General features: G+C 36.9%; 2 protein-coding genes across 2 annotated transcripts; both read right to left on the bottom strand.

Moving 5' to 3' along the window:
* Positions 1–1,210: 1,210 nt before the first annotated feature.
* On the bottom strand, positions 1,211–10,234 carry asb13b (ankyrin repeat and SOCS box containing 13b). Its single transcript, XM_048208724.1, has 6 exons — positions 10,035–10,234; positions 7,695–7,894; positions 7,464–7,614; positions 4,738–4,872; positions 2,576–2,767; positions 1,211–2,215 (listed from the first exon to the last, which is right to left on the bottom strand). Exons 1-6 carry the CDS (start codon positions 10,084–10,086, stop codon positions 2,073–2,075), a joined length of 873 nt encoding a protein of 290 aa, XP_048064681.1. The 5' UTR covers positions 10,087–10,234; the 3' UTR covers positions 1,211–2,072.
* Positions 10,235–12,664: 2,430 nt separating this feature from the next.
* On the bottom strand, positions 12,665–20,991 carry plekha2 (pleckstrin homology domain containing A2). Its single transcript, XM_048211249.1, has 12 exons — positions 20,175–20,991; positions 19,492–19,653; positions 19,275–19,331; positions 19,143–19,191; positions 18,974–19,071; positions 17,293–17,424; positions 17,094–17,210; positions 16,849–16,917; positions 16,690–16,760; positions 16,112–16,175; positions 15,564–15,641; positions 12,665–14,531 (listed from the first exon to the last, which is right to left on the bottom strand). Exons 2-12 carry the CDS (start codon positions 19,630–19,632, stop codon positions 14,244–14,246), a joined length of 1,164 nt encoding a protein of 387 aa, XP_048067206.1. The 5' UTR covers positions 19,633–19,653; positions 20,175–20,991; the 3' UTR covers positions 12,665–14,243.
* Between the last annotated feature and the right edge of the window lie 1,276 nt (positions 20,992–22,267).

A 22,267-nucleotide genomic window follows, 5' to 3' on the forward strand; every position in this document is an offset into this window, starting at 1 on the left:
AAAAATTTACAAAAATTATATAATGAGAATATACAACATGAATCCATTTTCCAAACCGTGTTTTTGTCTTATCCTGAATCATTATGGTACACTTATAATAAGTGTTTATATTCAGACTATTTCAGACCTGACTGGTAGGACCCGCCGCAGAGTATCACAGTAACTGCGTGACTCGCCATGGAGAAAAGTAGCTCCGGCTAGAATGTTCCTCCGCAAGACGCGTGCTGTTCTGTTTATTAACCGCTAGAGGGCCAAAAATCGCGGACAGCAGCTTTAAATTACGATTATTTTGAGAAAATGAGAGACGTTTTTAAACATTTTTTTATTCAAGTTGTCATCACCATTTCTGATGGTGAAAAACACCGCAGAACGTAATGTACATATAATGTACCCTAGAGTCAGAATATGGTTACCATGTTTATATTGTTTCACATTATAATGTTGAGGAAAAATAAATAAATAAAATGTGTATGATTATATTACCATTATCTCTCTCTCACTCACTCACTCACATACACACTAAAATGCTGAATTAAATAAATATTTTTTTATTTGTACGAATTTGTGTCATTTTTCATATCAGACCCCCATCCCCACCCAAACCCCCGTCGCTGCCGCCGCCGAAATCTCACTCTGAACTCAGTTCAAAACTTGAGAGCCCTGCTTAGCATATCATTAACAGCAAACTAGCATGGAAGTCTCAAAGGAAAACAGGTTATCCCGGTATAGTTTTCTGTTGATATGAAAAATCGTGTATATTACGATGTTATAATGAACTATATGTCTTTCTCCACTGATGTTGAGTTGTTCAAAGCATTTGTAAGGAAACTGATTGTTAGAAGGCAGCTGTCTGACTCTGAGACAGCAAACAGGAACACGGTTTGAGTAGCATTAGCAACACATTATTAGCTGTTTGATAACATAGTCTAGCAAAAGGCTAATCATATTAATTACTATATATCCAACGTTGTAACATACAATACCATGCAGCGTTTACCTCAGTAAGTTGACCGAGTGGTTCTCCGAGCTGGCGCGAGCGAGTGGAGGCGGGGCTAATTTGCATATTCATTGATCCACGTATATTAAATGAGGCAAGGGTGTAGAGTTACATTCAAGCTATTTTAAGGCTTTTTTCACAGGAATATATGTTTAAATATATCATTCATGATTAAAGATAAGTTTTAAGGGATAAAAATATTGACTCCAGGGGGACTTTAAAGACAACTTTAATGTGAAATGAAGGTACTGTAATAAATGTTAATTCAGCAAAATGATGTGCAGAGAGAAAGCAAATTATATTATTAAAACTTTAGTTAAAGTGATTTAAAGTGATCTGTTTGGAATGTACAAACTGCAGCAAAATTAAAACTTTAGAGCAGTGGCTGAAAGTCAAAACCATTCTATCTTTGCAAGGAGTAAGTCTGGTCAATTCTTACCACCAGTTAAGTAAAACATAAATGGAATATTTCTGTTACAATTATTCTCTAATATACACAATTGAAGTAAAACCGAAACATTTTCCCAAAAAAAAAAAAAAGTACATCAGAAAACAATCATTTATAAAGCACGTGCACAATGTATATTTCACATAAATAAGAACTAGCTAAAATACAATTTGCATAATTCATATAAAACCTGAATTAAAATAAGACTATTTATATACAGTGCGTTTACAAATCTATAACAAATAAAATCACGAAAGTTAATTATACAACTAATATTATAGTTGGATGAAGTGCATGAAAACAATCTTATTTCGGCAGTCAAAATGTGATGCAAGACAGACACATTTATTTCTTGTGAAAGGTGCTTCTTTCCTAGTCAAATTATTCTAGGAATTTTGGCAGTACACTGCATCCATACCAAGTGACAATGGTTGGTATGGTTCCCTATTGGTTCCCTGCAGGGGGAAAAATATCAACAAATACATGACAAATACTGAGTGCAGCTGTTACAGTAGCTGCGCTTCTCAATGAGAAATCTCCTTCCTGGAAAGCAATGATCTAAGTCCCTTATTCTTAATCACAGTCATTGCTGTGTTCATTATTGATGACCTAGACAGAAGCAGCGTGTCAGATCGAAGGGGCTGGTAAATAAGACAGGAAACAGATGATTCGGTTTGGGAGGCCCAGTTGAGTCAACACCCCCGGCACCCTTTTCCCGAGGGCATTTCTGAGAGCAATTCTGCATAACTGCTGAAGACTGAGGGGTGTGGCTGAAAGATGGCAAAACAAGTTGTCAGTTTTCTGCTTTAGCGAAACGAATAAAAAACATGTTTATTACAATTTACTATGACATTAAATCAGTCACATTATTCATTTTTATTATTTAATATTAGGTTTTCTTGTGACAAAAGGAAAAACACACATCCCTTCATTTTAGCAGTTTAGTATCAATAAATGGTCTGGTTGGACTTGGAAGTTTTGATTGTTGAATGGAGTTCTGAATGTTAGAGTATGTTTCAACTGTTTTATCTCAAAAGAGCAAGGAAAATCTGATGTCTCATAATATGGCCCCTTTAAAAACAAAACCTTCTATCATCATAACATCCAAAACTTATAAAATGAGTACTTACATTCATAAAACTCTAGGCAGAGGGCAGATGCTGAGCCGGCTCTGGTGTACTGAATGGGCTTTTTGCCGAGGTTGTCTCTGGCATAAACATTTCCCCCAAATTCTACCAAAAGCTCAATTAGTTCCAGATTTTTCACTTTAGCAGCATGATGCAGTGCGGTCTCATGAAGTTTAGCAGCATTTACATTTGCACCTAAAAACATGAAAAGAATACACAGACATCATAGGAAGAATGTGCAAAAAATTATATTTTTTATTATGTGCTACAACAAATGAACAAGGGATTTGATTTATGTTCACCTTAAAGGGATAGTTTACCCAAAAATGAAAATCCTGTCATCATTTATTCACCCTCAAGTTGTTCCAAACCTGTAACTGTTCAGTTTCCCCACATTCTTTAAAATATTTTCCTTTGTTCCTTGTTTCCTTGGAACAACTTGAGGGTGAGTAAATGATGATTAAAGGTGCCATAGAATGTCTTTTTAAAAGATGTAATATAAGTCTAAGGTGTCCCCTGAATGTGTCTGTGAAGTTTCAGCTCAAAATAACCCATAGATATTTTTTTATTCATTTTTTTACCTGCCTATTTTGGGGCATCATTAAATATGCGCCGATTCAGGCTTCGGCCCCTTTAAATTCTTGTGCTCCCCGCCCACGGAGCTCGCGCTTGCCTTAAACAGCATAAACAAAGTTCACACAGCTAATATAACCCTCAAAATGGATCTTTACAAAGTGTTCATCATGCAGCATGTCTAATCACGCAAGTATGGTATTTATTTGGATGTTTACATTTGATTCTGAATGAGTTTGATAGTGCTCCGTGGCTAAAGCTAACATTACACACTGTTGGAGAGATTTATAAAGAATGTGTTTTATAAAGTTTTATAAAGTTGTGTTTATGAATCATACAGACTGCAAGTGTTTAAAAAATGAAAATAACGACAGTCTTGTCTCCGTGAATACAGCAAGAAACGATGGTAACTTTAACACATTTAACAGTACATTAGCAAAATGCTAACGAAACATTTAGAAAGACAATTTACAAATATCACTAAAAATATCATGATATCATGGATCATGTCAGTTATTATTGCTCCATCTGCCATTTTTCGCTATTGTCCTTGCTTGCTTACCTAGTCTGATGATTCTGCTGTGCACAGATCCAGACGTTAATACTGGCTGCCCTTGTGTAATGCCTTGAACATGAGCTGGAATATGCAAATATTGGGGGCATACATATTAATGATCCCGACTGTTACGTAACAGTCGGTGTTATGTTGAGATTCGCCTGTTCTTCGGAGGTCTTTTAAACAAATGAGATTTACATAAGAAGGAGGAAACAATGGAGTTTGAGACTCACTGTATGTCATTTCCATGTACTGAACTCTTGTTATATAACTATGCCAAGGTAAATTCAATTTTTAATTCTAGGGCACCTTTAAGTTAGTGAGTATCACAGTAAAACACTTTACAATATGGTTTAATTTGTTCATGTTAGTTAACTACTTTAAACTCACAATGAACAATACTTCTACAGCATTTATTCATCTTAGTTCACTTCAACATTTACTAATACATTTTTAGAATCAAATGTATCTGTTAACATTAGTTAATGCACTGTGAACTAACATGAACAAAGCAATGAGCAATTGTATTTTATATAACAAAGATAAATAAACACTGTAAAATATATTGTTCATGTTAGCTAACGCATTGACCAATGTTAAAGTCACCATGAAATCAAAACTGACAGTTCCCATTTTTATGGAATATTGCAGTATTTATCATAAATGATTTATCCATGCATAATATCATTTTTTTTTAAATTAAATTTCTCTCAAAGTTCCCCTCGCTCTTGCAGCTACATCTCTTCTCTTCTCTGATGAGGTGTTTATTAGCGTGAGTGTGGGACAACCTGTCACTCACATGAGATCAACCAATAGCAAACCACAACCATCTAATCAATTCCACATGGACAAAATCAAGTCCTGCCCTACATTTTTTCTTGTTTGAGAAGCCGTTTCACTCGGATATGTGTAACAATATGGAAGAAAAGACTATCACAGCTTCTGTTTCATGCCGACTTTAACAAATGAGACCTTATTGTAAAATTTTACCAGTATAGCTAATAAAAAATAAACAAATGGAAATGCAGAAACTCACCTGCATTCAACAGAACCTTGACGCAGTCGAGATGCTGCCTTGCACACGCCACATGCAGAGGAGTGCCGAAGTGGCAGTCATGGGCTTCCATAAACGCACCTTCATCAATCATGAGCTGAACACATTTAGAGTTACCTGGCAGACAAAAAAAGTCATTTTAAATCATTCTAAAAGAATTTGTATTTGAATTCTATTCATTATTATTCTCTCTTAAAATATCAAGTCAAGTCAAATTTATTTGTAGACTGCTTTTCACAGTACACGTTGTTTATAATTCCTTCATGCCTTCACAAGTTTGTGTGCCTACATAATCTCAGCATAAGTGGTAAACATATTTGACTTGCTGTCTGCTTCAGAGGGGCTCAGAGAGGATATTTTACATGAGCTCTGATTGCCCCCCCCCATAAATTGTACAAAAAGGAGGAGAAGGAGAGGAAGAAGGATGCCGAAAGAACTAACAACAGGAAGAGGTAAGATGCTGGTTTTTATACCTTGTTATTAATTGGAAGATTAGATAGGCGTACTCACGAATTTGCGTTTAATAAATTCACTTGTAGTCATATTTAGCAGATTAGTGCTGGGTGATCATGTAGTTTACATTTTGCGAAAGTACAAGCAATCAAGCAGTTGAGATTTACTATATAGTATATTGCCTTATGTGAGTTTACTGTATGTATGTGGAACAAGTTGGACACTCACCAGCCACTTTATTAGATAACAGATGTGTTCAACTTCTCGTTAACACAAATATCCAATCAGCAAATCACATGGCAGGAACTAAATGCATTTAGGAATGCAGACATGGCCAAGACAAGCTGGTGAAGTTCAAGCTGAGCACCAGAATGGGGAGGAAAGGTGATTTAAGTGACTTTGAACGTGGCATGGATTTTGATGCCAAACGGGCTGGTCTGAGAAATTCAGAAACTGCTGATCTACTGGGATTTTCACCATCAATGGTCTGAACAAGAGAAAATATCCATTGAGTGACAGTTCTGTGGGCGAAAATGTCCTCTTAATGCCAGAGGTCAGAGGAGAATGGCCAGACTAGTTCGAGCTGATAGAAAGGCAACAGTAACTCAAATAAGCACTCGTTACAATGAGGTCTGCCGAAGAGCATCTCTGAACGCACAACACGTCCAGCCATGAAGCAGATGAGCTACAGCAGCAGAAGACACACCGGTGCCACTCCTGCCAGCTATGAACAGGAAACTGAGGCTAAAATTCACACGGGCTCACCAAAATTGGACAATAGAAGATTGTATCAACAGTTCAGGCTGCTGGTGGTGTAATGTTGGAGGCCATATATTTTCTTGACACTCTTTGGGCCCCTTAGCACCAATTGAGCATCATTTAAAGGGTTAGTTCACCCAAAAATGAAAATAATGTCATTTATTACTCACCCTCATGTCGTTTTACACCCGTAAGACCTTCGTTCATCTTCTGAACACAAATGAAGATATATTTTGATTAAATCCGATGGCTCAGTGAGGCCTCTATAGACAGCAATGCCATTGTAACTCTCAAGATCCATAAAGGTACTAAAAACATATTTAAATCAGTTCATGCGAGTTCAGTAGTTCTACCTTAATATTATAAAGCGACGAGAATAATTTTTGTGCATCAAAAAAAACTAAATAACGACTACAACATTATTGATGGGCCGATTTCAAAGCACTGCTTCGGAGCTTTACGAATCAAATAAGGGATTTGGATATTCTATCAAACGGCTAAACTGCTGAAATCACGTGACTTTGGCGCTCTGAATCACTGATCGTATTCGTAAAGCTCTGAAGCAGTGATTTGAAATCGGCCCATCACTATATTGTTGAAAAGACGTTATTGTGGTTTTTTGGCACACAAAAAGTATTCGAGAGTTCTTGAGAGTTACAATGGCAATGCTGTCTGTAGACAGAGGCCTCAGTGAGCCATCAGATTTTATCAAAATATCTTGTGTTCTGAAGATGAACGAAGGTCTTACAGGTGTGGAATGACATGAGGGTGAGTAATTAATGACAGAATTTTCATTTTTGGGTGAACTAACCCTTTAAACACCACAGCCAAACTGAGTATTGTTGCTGTCCATGTCCATCCCTTTATGACCACAGTGAACTGATGGCTACTTCCAGCAGGATAACACCAGTGCTTGAATTGCTTCTCTATTTTTACCTTTAGCATACTGCCAGTTTTCCTTGCGTACCGGCACTTCCGACATGTTGCACGTACCGATCACTGGAAGTACCGGGACTTTTATTTTTTCCACTTCAAGCACTGGATAACACGTCATGTCACAAAGCTCAAACTGGTTTCTTGCACATGACAATGAGTTCACTATACTCAAATGGCCTCTATAGTCACCAGATCTGAATCCAATAGAGCACCTTTGAGATGTGGTGGAACGGGAGATTCGCATCATAGATAAGCAGCCAACAAATCTGTAGCAACTGCATGATGCTATCATGTCAATACGGACCAAAATCTCTGAGGAATGTTTCCATCACCTTGTTGAATCTATGCCATGAAGAATTAAGGCACTTTTGAAGGCAAAAGCGGGTACTAGCAAAGTGTAATAAAGTGGCCAGTGAGTGTATATATCCAACTCTATATAGCTGTATTTGTTATATAGTATCGCTTTACATGAGTATGCTGTATATATGCAGTATTTATTGACAGCCCTAATAAACATACATAATTGACCCTAGGTGAAATCGAGCATCAGGTCACCTTACCGCCCATGCAGGCTTCATGCAGGGGTGAGAAGGTGAAGAGGGGAGGGTTCACCATGGCTCCATATTCTAACAGCAACTTCACACACTCCAGACTACCAGCAGCACAGGCGTCACACAACGGAGTGCTGCCGTCAATGTTACGAGCATCAACCTGTTAACAATGACACCAGCAAATAAACAACTGATGCACTGACAGATTCATGAGACCTACAGTATGGAGGAGTTCCTTACATGAGCTCCAGCTTCCAGGAGCAGCTTCACACACTGTGTTTGGCCCTGTATACAGGCCTCATGGAGGGGTGTGATGGAGTCCACGGCCACAATGTTGACAGATGCACCATTCTCAATCAGTTTTTGAAGCTGCACAGCTCTGCCCTGAGCCGCGGCCTCATGCACTGCTGAACGATCAGTCCAGAACCCCAGGCCATGTGCTGTAGGTAAAATGGAGAGACAGACAGAATTTCAAAACATACACTATATTGCCAAACGTTTTGGGATGTCTGCCTTTACGTGTACATGAACTTTAATGACATCACTGTCTTAATCCGTAAGGTTTAATATGGCCCACCCTTTGCAGCTATAACAGCCTCAACTCTTCTGGGAAGATTGAACAATAAAGTGTGTTTATGGACATTTTTGACCATTCTTCTAGAAGCGCATTTGTGAGGTCAGGCAGTGATGTTGGACGAGAAGGCCTGGCTAACAGTCTCCGCTCTAATTCATTCCAAAGGTGTTCTATTGGGCTGAGGTCAGGACTCAGAGCAGGCCAGTCAAGTTCCTCCACACCAAACTCACTCATCCATGTCTTTATGGACCTTGCTTTGTGCACTGGTGCACAGTCATGTTGGAACAGGAAGGGGCCATCCCCAAACTGTTCCCACAAAGTTGGAAGCATGAAATTGTCCAAAATGTCTTGGTATGCTGAAGCATTAAGAGTTCCTTTCACTGGAACTAAGGGGCCAAGCCCAACCCCTGAAAAACAACCCCACACCATAATCCCCCTCCACCAAAATTTACACTTGGCACAATGCAGTCAGGCAAGTACTGTTCTCCTGGAAACCGCCAAACCCAGACTCCTCCATTGGATTGCCAGACAGAGAAGCATGATTGGTCACTCCAGAGAACACGTCTCCATTGCTCTAGAGTCCAGTGGCGGCGTGCTTTACACTAGGGATGCACAATTATTAATCGCGATTAATCGTGTGCAAAATAAAAGACTGTGTTTACGTAATATGTGTGTGTGTTATGTGTATAATAATTATGCATATATAAATACACACACATACATGTATATATTTAAGAAAAATGTTATATTTATATATAAAATATTTATATTTATATATAATATAAATTGTATATATATATATATATATATTTATTTATACATGTATATGTTTCTTAAAGATATACATGTATGTGTGTATTTATATATACGTAATTATTATACACATAACACACACACATATTACGTAAACACAGTCTTTTATTTTGCACACGATTAATCGCGATTAATAATTGTGCATCCCTACTTTACACCACTGCATCTCTCTACACACTGTTCTTGAGCTAATCTGAAGGCCACATGAAGTTTGGAGGTCTGTAGCTATTGACTCTGCAGAAAGTTGGCGACTTCTGCGCACTGTGCACCTCAGCATGCGCTGACCCCGCTCCGTGATTTTACATGACCTACCACTTCATGGCCGAGTTGCTGTTGTTCCCAATTACTTCCACTTTGTTATGATACCACTAACAGTTGACCGTGGAGTATTTAGTAGTGAGGAAATTTCACAAATAGACTTATTGCACAGGTGGCAACCTATCACAGTACCATGCTTGAATTCACTGAGCTCCTGAGAGTGACCAATTCTTTCACAAATGTTTGTAGAAGCAGTCTGCATGCCTAGGTGCTTGATTTTATACACCTGTGGCCATGGAAGTGATTGGAACACCTGAATTCAATGATTTGGAGGGGCGTCCCAATACTTTTGGCAATATAGTGTAGCTTTAGATAGGCGTTTATGGCAGATATAAGTGATTTCCAAATAATGCAGCAGTAATATTAAGTAGGTAAAAAGTGCAATTTATACACAAAAGGGAATTACAAAATATCAATATAAGTAATATAGTATTTATATAGTAATATAAGTAAAATATGTGGAGGTAAACTACAGCATTCTGGAAAAGGAAGTTGTGGACATTATCATATAAAAGCCTGGTATCAAAACCATTTATTTATTACAGTGAACAGAAGAGGAAGATTTAAAAAGGACATGCACAGGACAGTGAAACTGACTCATCAACGTGTTGACTCAGGTCACACTGATCCAGGGCTTTGGTAACTTGCTAATTGTCATTGGTGACTGATTCAAGGCCAAACAGCATGTGATCACACAACAGTTCTGGCAGCGATATTTGTCATCGAGCCTTCATCTCCACAATTATATGAAAATGTGTCATATAGTTAGAGTGAACTCTGTCCTGCAGAGTCAAATAATCACCTGACTGCTGGTTACCTGCAGTGTAACAAGTATCATATAAGAGAACAGACATCTTGCAAGCATGTTAACTTACCAATATCCCCAAAAAGCGAAGGCCTTGTGCGCGTTATTTCAAATTCCATCATTTATTCCTTATCATAAGAGAATAAAGAATACATGCGTCACATATTTAAGAGGCATGACGGTATAGTCAGCCATAGTTTACAAACACTCGACCTTTTTTTTCAATCCAACCCAATGACGCTGTGGTATCGTGTGGTATGTGTTTCCTTGGAGACATAATGTTGTTGTCGTGCAGGGGGCGCAATGTGGCTCAAAAAGCCGCATTGAAATCTCAAGGATTTTTGGATATGTTTATACATTAAACTTGTGATAGTTTAAAAAAGTTAATTGCAAGGATTGGTATCTGACATATAAATGCGCAGCCGCGCCAGCAATCTGTATAAAATGTGAAAATAAAAATTATTATCGAATAAGCACGTCTTTGATTGGTCTATTCTCACCAGCGCTGAGAAAAGTAATAGTTACCACGTGATAACTCACGTCTACATGGGCTGCGGTCTAATGGATCAAATCCATCTGAATAATAATGCCATACATAAAATTTACTATCAACTGAATAGGGAAAGAGAAAGATAATGGACTAATGGTGAGCTGCGGCGATGCGACTGTGCGCATGGTTACTTCCGCTCGTGCCCTTCTGGTCTTAGCGACGCTTGCATTTGGTGCTGGAGGAAACTTACATATGAAAGTTGGCTAGATATAATAGATTTTTTTAATTAAAGAGAATATGGTGGTCTATCAGAGACGAAAGAAATCCTTGTTATATTATTGTGTAACGTTACCGCTTTGTGGAAATTCAACGAGATACACGGAGATACGCGATCTTTGACTTTTAAACTCCTGTTGATTATGTGGTTCAGGCTCAGCGGTGATCCACAGGGATCTCTTTATCCACACAAAACACTCAAGTGTGTAATATCTCCTGATTTTGTTCTGACAGCTGGTGGACTAAATGGCTCAAAACTGCCTTCTTTTTCTGCGTGGAACAACACTGGACCATCGTGAAGATCTAATGTTTGCTATTGTCAACCGAAGCATCAATACTCAGAAGAGATAAACATGAGAATATGATATGGACTCAGTGCATGCTTTAGTAACTTTATTTGGTAACATTATTATCGTTAACTGTAGGCTATTATTAGTAGCCAATGTAATTTAAATGCATAATTCTCAGTGTTTTTGTATGTCCCCTGTGCGTTTCTATTAATTACTGCATTTCTTTAGTTCAAGTGAGACGAGTAAAGAGCATCTGTTGCATAAATCTGTCTCGTCTAAGCAACAGAAAACTACGGAAGAGGATTAGGGCCAAGCAATAATAATAATTAAAAAAAAACATCTCGAGATTAAAGTTGTTAAATTTCGAGAAAAAAATCGTTAAATTTCGAGAAAAAAAGTCGAAATAAAATGTTGAGAATAAACTCGTTACATTACGAGAAAAAACTCGTTAAATTTCGAGAAAAAAGTCGAGATAAAATGTTGAGAATAAAGTCATTAAATTACGAGAAAAAAGTCGTTAAATTACGAGAACAAACTCATTGAATTATGAGAATAAAGTCATTAAATTACGAGAAAAAAGTAGTTAAATTATGAGAACAAATTCGTAATTTAACGAATTTGTTCTCGTAATTTAACGACTTTTTCCCTCACAATTTAATGACTTTATTCTCAACATTTTATCTCGACTTTTTTCTCGAAATGTAACAAGTTTTTTTCTCGTAACTTAACGAGTTTATTCTCAACATTTTATCTCGACTTTTTCTCAAAATTTAATGAGTTTTTTCTCGTAATTTAACGAGTTTATTCTCAACATTTTATTTCGACTTTTTTCTCAAAATTTGACGTGTTTTTTCTCGAAATTTAACAACTTTAATTTCGAGATGGTTTTATTTTTTTATTATTGCTTGGCCCTAATCCTCTTCCGTAGAAAACGTATTTTACTACGGGTAAAAAAATAAACTTAGGCTACCTATAACTGTTTGTGCTACAGTTAAAAATGTTCACTGATCGAAAATCCAAAATGGCGGCCTCGTGCAACTAGTCCATTCCAAAGACTATAGAATAACACGTCCATTCTTGAAATAGCAGATTTTTATTAAGACCAAGGAGCAGATTGAAACCAAAGACTATAGAATAACACAAGACGCATCATTCGTATTGTTTTGAATGGGAGAAAGTCCTGCCTTCTCAATAAGAGCCAATCGCCGACTGGTAATGTCATCGCGTTACTGCAGCGGCCGTTAGAAGCTCCGGTTTCTATAGAAACAGTCAGACTCGCGCCTCCGAAATGAGGCACAAGAGACGCGCATTTAGGACTGCGCATGCGCATTAGCTTGATCCTGTCTGAAAATACCGTTTTTTTTGTCACAATTCGAGCGTTTAGAAACAAAAATTATGAGACAGTTTTTGTCAGAATTCATTAGTGATTACAAATATGAAATTTAATCGAAAGCTCGATGTTCCCCCATTCAAAGAGATAGGAGCTGCACTTGAATGCCCGAGAGGCGTTTCAAAGATGGCCGCCGATTGAAATGATTTGTCTTAAAGGGACTTTGTTGAAACCGGTTGAAACCCATCAATTCTGACCAATTAGAGAAAACGTTCACCCATTGGACTGTTGGAGCAAAGAAAGACTAAACAAGCTTTTGGCATATTTTCCTTTCCTTCACAAGCTGGTTTATTTCATGTGCAAAGCATATCAAGCAAAGATGCATATAAAATGTGTTTTGAGCAACAGAAACATTACCTAGACATTAGTACCATTCACATAGACAACAACAACAAAAGAATTGTATGAGCATTTTCAGGCGTTTCAAAGCAATCAGTATGAAATTATTCTGCTTTCAGTCTCAAAATTCACAACAAAATGTCTAGTCAGTTTCCCCAATCCTTCAAGCGGCTTCATCAGTGATAATACAACAGAAATGTCTTCAAAATAAGTTCAGGTAACTGGACGGAAGTCTACCAGACATAGCCTACCAACAACGCTTTCAAGTGTACAAGTGGGTCAAAAAGTTTGAGACCACATTGAAAATCTAGGACTTTGGATCCAGAAGTGTAAATAGACCTATTTTTTATTTAAAACAAACTTATGATGTAAAACGAAGAAGAGATAAATCAAGATCCTAATCAAAAAAAAGCAAATGTGCCCATAGCAGTGTGAAAATAAAGACATTTTGCTGAAATTCAATAATGAAATGTAACACATTTTCACCAGCTGATCCTTCCTGATTTTACATTCCTACAATAAGACACATTCTTTTAAAGGAATTGTTCACCCAAATGACATTCATTTTTCATCTTCATGTTGTTCCAAAAGAATGTCATTGTTTTTCTGTAGAACACAAAATTCAATTGCTTGAAGAATTGTTACACAATCGCCATACATTGCTTGTTGGAACTTGACATGAGAGTGAGTAAATAATGACAGAATTGTCATTTTTGGGTGAGCTATTCATTTATAGTGGGGGAGCAGCATTGCAATGACCGAAGCACTTGTATGCACCACTGAACAACAAAAGCAACAAAGTAGAGCTGCACGATTAATCGTTAAAAGATCACAATTTCGATTCATACACCCACACAATCTTATTCCTAAATGACAACGAATCTCCAAGTAGGCCTACGATCACATCGAGCATTCAAATCTGTGTTCACGCTGCAGCTGTCATGTGTCAGTGTTTTCAACCACACAGTATCATTATTTCTGTGTTACAATAATTCAAATTTTCACAGAAGTACTGGGATAAAAATTTATAGTTCGGATATAAACGCTGATGTCTACGGTAGCAATCAGAATCACCATTTACAAGTAACTTGATGCTTCAAATAAAGATTGCATCAATTACGTCGTTTCACCAGAAGGTGGCGACAAGTGACTGTTAAAAATGTCAGTAATTGAATCATTCATTCAAGAAATTAATTCAGAAAACACGATTCATCCAGTAATGAAACAAGTGAAGTCTTTATGAGCGAGTCATTGAATCATTCATTCAATTAAATATTTTTAAATAGACTGCAGCAATTAACATTTTGTCAGAACTTCTAGTTAATCAAGTTATTTTGTTTCGTTGTCTGTTCTGAATCATTGGAGAATTGTAATCTCGATATTTGAAACAAAACAATCCTGATTCTCAGTTTATCCAGAATCGTGCAGCTCTACAACAAAGGGCTGAAATCATAACACTATCCATGTGCTGGCCAGCAGTATCCATTAAAGCAACTAAACGTCAGTGGTGCGGATATGGTCAAGACTGTGAGAAAAGTCTGTGTCGCTGGGAGTGAATTGAGGCTGGGAATGGTGTCGCTGTCGAGCCATAGACTGAGAGGGGTGGCCTGTGTGCGAAAGTGAGGGGAGAGAGCTGTACGGCCCTTCTCTTTGACCCTCTTCCATCAAATGCTTCTCCTGATCGGGCACCGGGGTCCACGGTTGCCACGAATCTACAGTGGAGCAGCACTTCGTAAGCTGAGGCTTCTTCTGCGTAGAAAAGACTTTGCCGGAAGAGCGGAACTGTCAATCAAGAGAAGACAACATGTTCATGCATTTTTTTTTTAGGAATGTTCTAAGGTTCAAATTTTTTGGAGAGAACTGAAAATCTATTTACAAAATGAAGCTAGAATTGTTAATTTTGTAGAAGCTGGTCTGATGTTAAGGCGTTTTACATAAAATACATATGACCTGGGACCACAAAACCAGTCATAAGGGTCAATTTTGTGAGATTTATACAACATCTGAAAGTTGAATAAATAAGCTTTCCATTGATGTATGGTTTGTAATGACAATAGGACAATATTTGGACGAGATACAACTATTTGAAAATCTGGAATCTGAGGGTGCAAAAAAAAAAAAAAAAATCAAAATATTGAGAAAATTGTCTTTAAAGTTGTCCAAATGAAGTCCTTAGCAATGCATATTACTTACAAAAATACATTTTTGATATAGTTACAGTAGGAAATTTACAAAATATCTTCACGTTATATGATCTTTACTTAACATCCTAATGATTTTTGGCATAAAAGAAAAATCAATAATTTTGATCCATACAATGCATTCTTGGCTATATTGCTACAAATATAACCCTGCGACTTATGACTGGTTTTGTGGTCCAGTGTCACATATAGTATTAATATTTGATTTAATAATTACAATTTCTAGTTATTACGGGGTTTTTGACTCAATTTTAAAGAACACTTTATGCCAGAAAGGGTCAATATAAGGAGAAATGTCCTAAATGACTGCATAATACTTTCATGGTTAATGGGTTCATTTTTCATTTTTTTTCTAGTAATAAAGTGTTTACGATTCATAACATTTATTCAAAATAAAAAATAAAACAAAATTAATTAATTAATACTAAATCCATAAACTGATCCCATGATGGGAATTAAAGATTTTCTGTAACTGTCTTGCTTGTACAATATAAAAGATCAAGATCAGTGACGTCAATGATGACTGTGATCTAATCCATATCACCTGATATTAGATTTTAATATCGGATGATAAAGTGTGTTTTTTTTAAAAACACTTCAAGAAGATTTTTACCTTAGATGGCCCTCTAAAGTCTTCAATTTTTGAGGAAATATCCTTGATCCAGCCCTTCATGTCTTCTGGAGTGTCTGTCTGCATGTACACACAGAACATGAGCAGGTTAGGTTGACAAGATGTTTTAGTTTCTTTTATATATATATGTATAACTTATTTTTTCACTTTATTGCGTTTTTTTTATTTTTATTTAAAATTTTGGATTAAAGGATGGATTAAAGTATTAAAGATCTTCATAAGCCCATTTGCATTTACAACATTCCCTCAGCAGTACAGCAGCCACATAAACACCTGTCATATACTTGAAAAGCATTTATAATGAGTTATTTATGTTTCGCTTGAGTGGCAGAGCATTTATGCAGAGACAATTCAAAAAACAGTTCATCTTAAAATACATTCACACACAGCTGCAGATTTGGATGCTAGTCAATGAGATGAACCATGTTCTCATTATATGGTCTACCTACACAAACTTGATTTTTTTTTTTTATACCTTTTATCACTTACACCTGGATCATTATTATGAAATCAATTTAGCCTAGAATTACCTGGATGTAGAAGGTTCTGGTACTTGTGATGATTTCAAAAAGGTTATCACGAGACAGCAGATCCCTACAACAAACAACACAATTAATAAATGACAAAAAAAATACATATTTTAATCAAGCAAGGATACATTAAATTGATCAAAAGTCACAGTAAAGACATGCATGTTACAAAAAATATATATTTCAAATAAATACTCTACTTTTGATTTTTCTATTTATCAAAAAAAAAAAAAAAGTTTTCAACATTAATAATAATAAGAAATATTTCTTGAGAATCAAATCAGCATATCAGAATGATTTCTGAAGGATCATGTGACACTGAAGACTGGAGTAATGATGCTGAAAATTCAGTTTTGCATCACAGGAATAAATTACATTTTAAAACATATTAAAATAAACCGTTAACCGTCTCAAAAACATCAAAAAATCTTTCCGACCCCAAACTATATATACGTACACCCTTTTAAAGCTTGAAAACTTCAGTACAGAAATGACAGAAATGTGAACAACCTGTTGGTTTGTGACCAAAACCAACAAGAAACCCCACCTCCCACAACCAAATAAAAAAAATTTCTCACCCTGATTTCACAAGACACTCGTTAACTTTCAACACATCCCGCAATCGAATGCTGCGCAACGGTTCCTTATCCTAAAAAGAGACAGGTTTACATATCTGTTCATGATATAAATATAAACCACTTGTATTCTGTTAAAGAGTTTCCATTCCAGCGTCTCACCATTTCAGATTTATAGTAGCTCACAGTTTGGCCATCTAAAATAAAAAACCTCCTCTTCCAGCTTTTCCTCTGAAAGAACATTTGATTCAAGTGTGGTGATGTCAAAATGAACTTAAAGCCCTGTTTCTAGTTTTGCAGGGCCCAGATTTTTCTTTGGACATATTGTACAAAATATTACATTTATCAGAAAAATGAACTGCATAAGCAAATACTGATTACCCAAAATCACAAGACACTGGTCTTACCACATTGCCTTGCTTGACACAGTAGCCAGACCTCACGACATTTGGACGCACACTCTGGCATCTTCTTAAAGTGACATGTGACCCAGGTTCACTCGTGAAGACATCATCACAATCGCTCTGAGGAACATAACAGATTTATGTTCATAGATTTTCCTTTCAACTAAAGTAAAAACATGAATAAAGAAGAACACAGAAATACCTGTTGGACTGGCGTGTGCACAACCACACCTCCGACAATTTCTGTTTTATACGCCTGTCGAGATGTTGACTGACTTGGGTTTGAAACATTCGTGACATCAGAGCTTTGAGCCACCGGTGATACTTTTGGAACCTTAAAAAAAAGATATTTACTGATTAAACAGGACCTATTAGGCTTTTTTACATTTTACAAAGTTACAAAGCACAAAGTCACTCCAAAGGGAGTTATTCTCTATATGAGTAAGCACTGTTTCTGAACTCCCAAACATACACATCACAATATTGCTAATTTAAAGCTGCAGTGTGTAGGTTTTGCCTCTTTGTCGCCATCTCTGTTTGAAACCTGCAATTGCTGTTATTTGTGGAATTATCATCTTTACGTGGGTTGTGCATCGGAGCGGCTCCTCAGCGCGGATGAATCTAATGTTTGCTGTTAGTCACCACTTCGGTGTGGATACTGTACTTCGGAAACACAGATTCTACATCTTGAAAGTATGACCAAAACAAGAATTTTCACACTTTTGTTCTGACTGAGAAAAAAAGCATTACAATAAACCGTGCTGCCAATGGTGATTAAATCTAACGACAGCTTAGCTCAGATCATGTCAAACCCTGCAAATTATTATTATTGTTATACTCAAATTGTTAATGTTAACAACATCAGCATTGCGTGACTATGTGTATTTAGTGTATACTAGCGTTTTCTGTAGCCACTGTGCAATCCGCAAGTTTTTTGCTTTTGACTACGGGTGGATCTCCAGTTGCAACTGATGATTGTCATTTGGACCTTTTTGGATTACAATCCGCCATCAAAATGATAAGTTTAATTATTTGAGCTGCTGTGAGAAAAGGCTATACATGATCCGCCTTACATGTGATATAGCCTACTAGCTGGGACTCCTTCTTTATGTAAACAGATGTGAAGTAATGCTCGAATTTTCTGCGGAAACCTACCAGTACCATCTGAATTATAAAACATTATTACAAGCTTACCATTGTGAATCGAGCTAAGGTAAGAAGATAGTTTTAAACACTGGCTGGTTATGTACTTGCTCAAAAATTGATTTTGGATAATTTTTAACCAAAAAAAGTTACAGACTGCAGCTTTAAATAATTCCCACCCAAGGCATACACAAAAAGGGGTGTGGCCTGGTTGAGCTGCGTTAGTAGTGTGCTGAAACTCGCAGTTATGTTAAGGGAAGTGACACGCTCAAAGCAGTTGACCAATCATAACACACTGATCCAGCCGACCAATCAGAGCACTTTGTGCTTTTCGGAAGGAGGGGCTTCATAGAGACAGGAACTAAACAGAGTGTTAGTGACAGACTGGGAAGAGAGGTGCTGCAACAGTGTAAAATATATAAAAATAATGTGTGTTTTTTGAACATTCAAGCATGAAAACCTGTTCTAGTAGACCCCAAAACCAAAATCAAGACTGGGCATTATTAGAAAGGGCATTATGGGTCCTCTTTAATATTTATGCATAAAGCTTATTCAAATCAAACTGGCCAAACAAATATAGACTTTGCATTAAGCCATGTATAATCTCATCTTCCGTCTATAACTGAAGTCCAGGGTTGTCACTTTTCTTAGAATATATAAATGAGACATGATGAAGAATACCCCCTCCCCCTCCAAAAAAATGACAGAAGTGAAGTGAGTATACAAAAAGCTTGACATACTGTAATTTTGGTGGCATTATTCAGAGCAATGACCCAGTCCTTCAAGTCCCCAGCATCATTAGCCTTCAGAAAGTACCGTCTAGACAATGCATTTATTACTGGAAGGGGAAAAAAACAATGGTTAGTGATTGATACTGTGAAATACTAACAAAAAATATAATGTACTTACCAAAGCAGTACTCTGCCTTTGGTTTCTGTTTTACTGATGCTTCATTAACCTACAATCATGTGAAATCAATTTTAAATAAGTAATAACAAAAGAGTCTTATATTTCTTTTTATATTACGGTAAAATAAGATACCTTTGAAATGTAACTGAGTCGCAAACTTCCAACAGCCTCTGTTCCCACAGGTAGGTTCTGTTTTTAAAGGAAACAGGCAAAAATAGTTATGCAAAAACAGGATTACAGTTTTTAGGATGCAAATTTGAGGTTTAGAGTGTAGGTAAATAAGAAGATCCTCTGTAATGCCATAATGTAAAACTTGTTTAAAGATGCAATTAAACACAAAGAGCAATACCTGTGGATTGTCCATATACCATAGGAGAAAATTCTCATGAGTATCCAAGATAAAATAACGCCGGTAAAACCTATCACTGTTCTCATTTTCCTCAATATCCAGGAATCCACAGGTCCGGTTTTGTCTGTCCAGGTAAGGCATGTCCCAGATCTACAAAAATGACTGCAAAAGAGATAATCCCTATATATGTATTTCACACAAATATTTACAAAAATAGACTAATAATAATAAAAAAACCAGTATCCATCACTACTCATTAAAGATCATTATGGATATTTTTATCTTTACTCTCTCAATACTAGATTCAGGGTTCCCACACTTTTTGAACAATGATTTTTTTTTCCCAGTGTGATTACTAGCCAAAAAATCTAGTAGTCTTTTAATCTTTTTACAGAGACTGGACTTAGAGTAATTTTAGCAAATAAAAATTGTCGAGCTAAGCATAGCTAGAAAAATGAATGACTATAAAAGTTTACAGGACTTTCCATGAACGTGGGAATCCTGATAATCCAACATAAGTAGAACAAAAACAGGTTTTCAGAGTGTTCATGACAGGTGGATTCAGGTGTGCTTCACCTGGACCAGGTTTTCATGAACTCCCAATGGAAAACTGTATTACGAGTATGAGATCAAGGAGAGGAAGTCGGTATTGCGCATAACTGCCACACCTAATATCAACTTACTTCACTTCCAGAATCCCAAAGGCTCGTGACTCATCCGCGTTCCGCTGTGTGTGTATTGTTCAGCGCGCACTTAGAACACGATACAAGCACAATGCGCGCTCATTTATACGCGAAAACTGATGAAAGCTCCGCGCGGAAAGCCGAGCCCTCTGCTTCTAGCGCAGCCTCTTTCCGGGTTGACAGCAAGTTGAGTTAAACCAAAACTAAACGCATCCGGTAGTGGATCTTTATTTTTTTTCACATGCGGAAAGCGGAACCCAGTAGACGCCGTGTCAGAAACGACGCAATGGGCAAGCGTTTAACAGAGAGGGCGTGCGAAACAATACATTGTTCTTTTTGAGTTCATGTTTTTATAGTTTAACAAGTACATTTAATAGGTTTTCAAACGTTCCAGTAATTATAAAGCTAGATTACAGTTTGGTCAGACCGCGTAATCATCTGACTGACCTGGCGTTCACTTTATGGATTCATAGCAAAAGTTCGCTGCTCCAGCGCTTTCCATTGCAATTCATTTCTGCCAGTAAATAAAGTGTTAATATAGGCTGTCACAAAATCTGTTGGTGCTTTATTTTAAAAGTGTTTTGGATAATTGGCATTTTGATGACGAAAAATGTTAGGTTGCGCGAGATCAATCTCCTCAGATTACGCTCCGAAAATAACATTTACATTTAGAGGTTTAAAATACATTGTAAAAATGCAGAATTCCTCGAACAGTCGATCCCCACCCCACCCCTTTCATAAAGTGTGCAGCTCTCTGAAAAGTAGGGTAGGCTACACTATACCGATCGGAAATTTGCACCTATTTTAAAATGTTATATGCACAACTTTTTATAACGAGGCATAATCCCAAATAAAATAGCCTTTTTTTCAACAGCTGTCAGACTTTTGTCAAATGTTTTATTTATAAAATATTTAATAAGAACATTTGTTCATGTAGATAAACACGTCTTGTCGTATTTGGTTTTAAATAAAACACCAACCCTATCAAATGCAAAGGAAAATTAAAGCCTTTGACTGTACAAAATACACTATAGGCAAAATTGAAATCTTATACCTGTTCTTCAGACTGTACAGTTGTCTGGTTGGTAAAATAGACAGGTTTGTACTTGTTTTGTTAATGCTTTGCCTTTGGCACAGCTACCAATATCTGATACCTGTACAAGGTCTTACAGGCAATTGAAAGTGTGCCAAGCCAAAATAACGATTTAAATAAGTCAGAGTTTTCCTTGATCACACATTTTGTTTAGGGGAGACCGGGGATGGTAGAAGCCTAACACTTTTTGTTTGAGCATCAGTAACTCGGTGGTTGTTTGTGCTAGATCTCTCAATATTTGATACACGGTAGCCACAAATTAGTTATGTTTACATCCATTTATGTGAATTTTACGACATCACATTAAAAAACGTTGGAGAGAAACGCCAAGATTTGCATGTGCACAAAGAATGCAACAACAACAAAACTCAAGTGACTTTGCCCAAAAGCTATGGTAGGCAATTTGCATTATAAACACTTTTTGTTATACTGGTTGAAACTCTCTTCACATCCTGATAGCAAACAGTAATAGAAGTGGTCTAAATATTAAAACATATAGACTACATATATCTTCTGTGGAAGTTTCAGGACCAAAAAAAAAATGTTCGTCCAATCATTGCATTTGGTCCAAATGCAATAGCCTATGTTCTTACCTGCCCGTTAATATATGCATTTCCATACCTCCGTGCACTCTGCTCGTGCAGACGTTCCATAAGGCTATGCAGAGTTGTAGACAGACAGTCACCGAGCGCCACAAACAACAACGAGCTTATGCCATGTTCACACACTATGTCCTAACTTTAATTACGAGATGGCAACCCGTGACGTTCACGTCCTCATGCGTTTCTGTCAACACTTATCTATGCTGAATCTGCAGCAGTCAGGTGGTACAAGTAAGAGCTCTGTAAGTTAACTTTCATTATTATTGTAATGTTATGTGGTTTGATACAAGGTTAGTTTATTCGTTTACAGGGGCAATGCACATTCATAAACATGGCTGTGAATGTGCCAAAAAAAAAAAAAAAAAAAAAAAAAAAATTTCATCTGTAGACCCTTGACA

This window comes from Megalobrama amblycephala, linkage group LG12 (genome assembly GCF_018812025.1).
Source record: "Megalobrama amblycephala isolate DHTTF-2021 linkage group LG12, ASM1881202v1, whole genome shotgun sequence".
Lineage (NCBI taxonomy): Eukaryota > Metazoa > Chordata > Actinopteri > Cypriniformes > Xenocyprididae > Megalobrama > Megalobrama amblycephala.

Coding starts and splice junctions, on each gene's coding strand:
- plekha2 (XM_048211249.1), bottom strand. CDS start 19,632: ATGCCTTACCTGGACAGACAAAACCGGACCTGTGGATTCCTGGATATT. Junction 19,072..19,142: donor AAAGGCAGAGTACTGCTTTG/GTAAGTACATTA, acceptor TTCCCCTTCCAG/TAATAAATGCATTGTCTAGA. Junction 16,761..16,848: donor GCTACTATAAATCTGAAATG/GTGAGACGCTGG, acceptor GTCTCTTTTTAG/GATAAGGAACCGTTGCGCAG.
- asb13b (XM_048208724.1), bottom strand. CDS start 10,086: ATGATGGAATTTGAAATAACGCGCACAAGGCCTTCGCTTTTTGGGGAT. Junction 7,895..10,034: donor TTCGCTTTTTGGGGATATTG/GTAAGTTAACAT, acceptor TTTTACCTACAG/CACATGGCCTGGGGTTCTGG. Junction 2,216..2,575: donor CTGCCTAGAGTTTTATGAAT/GTAAGTACTCAT, acceptor GCCATCTTTCAG/CCACACCCCTCAGTCTTCAG.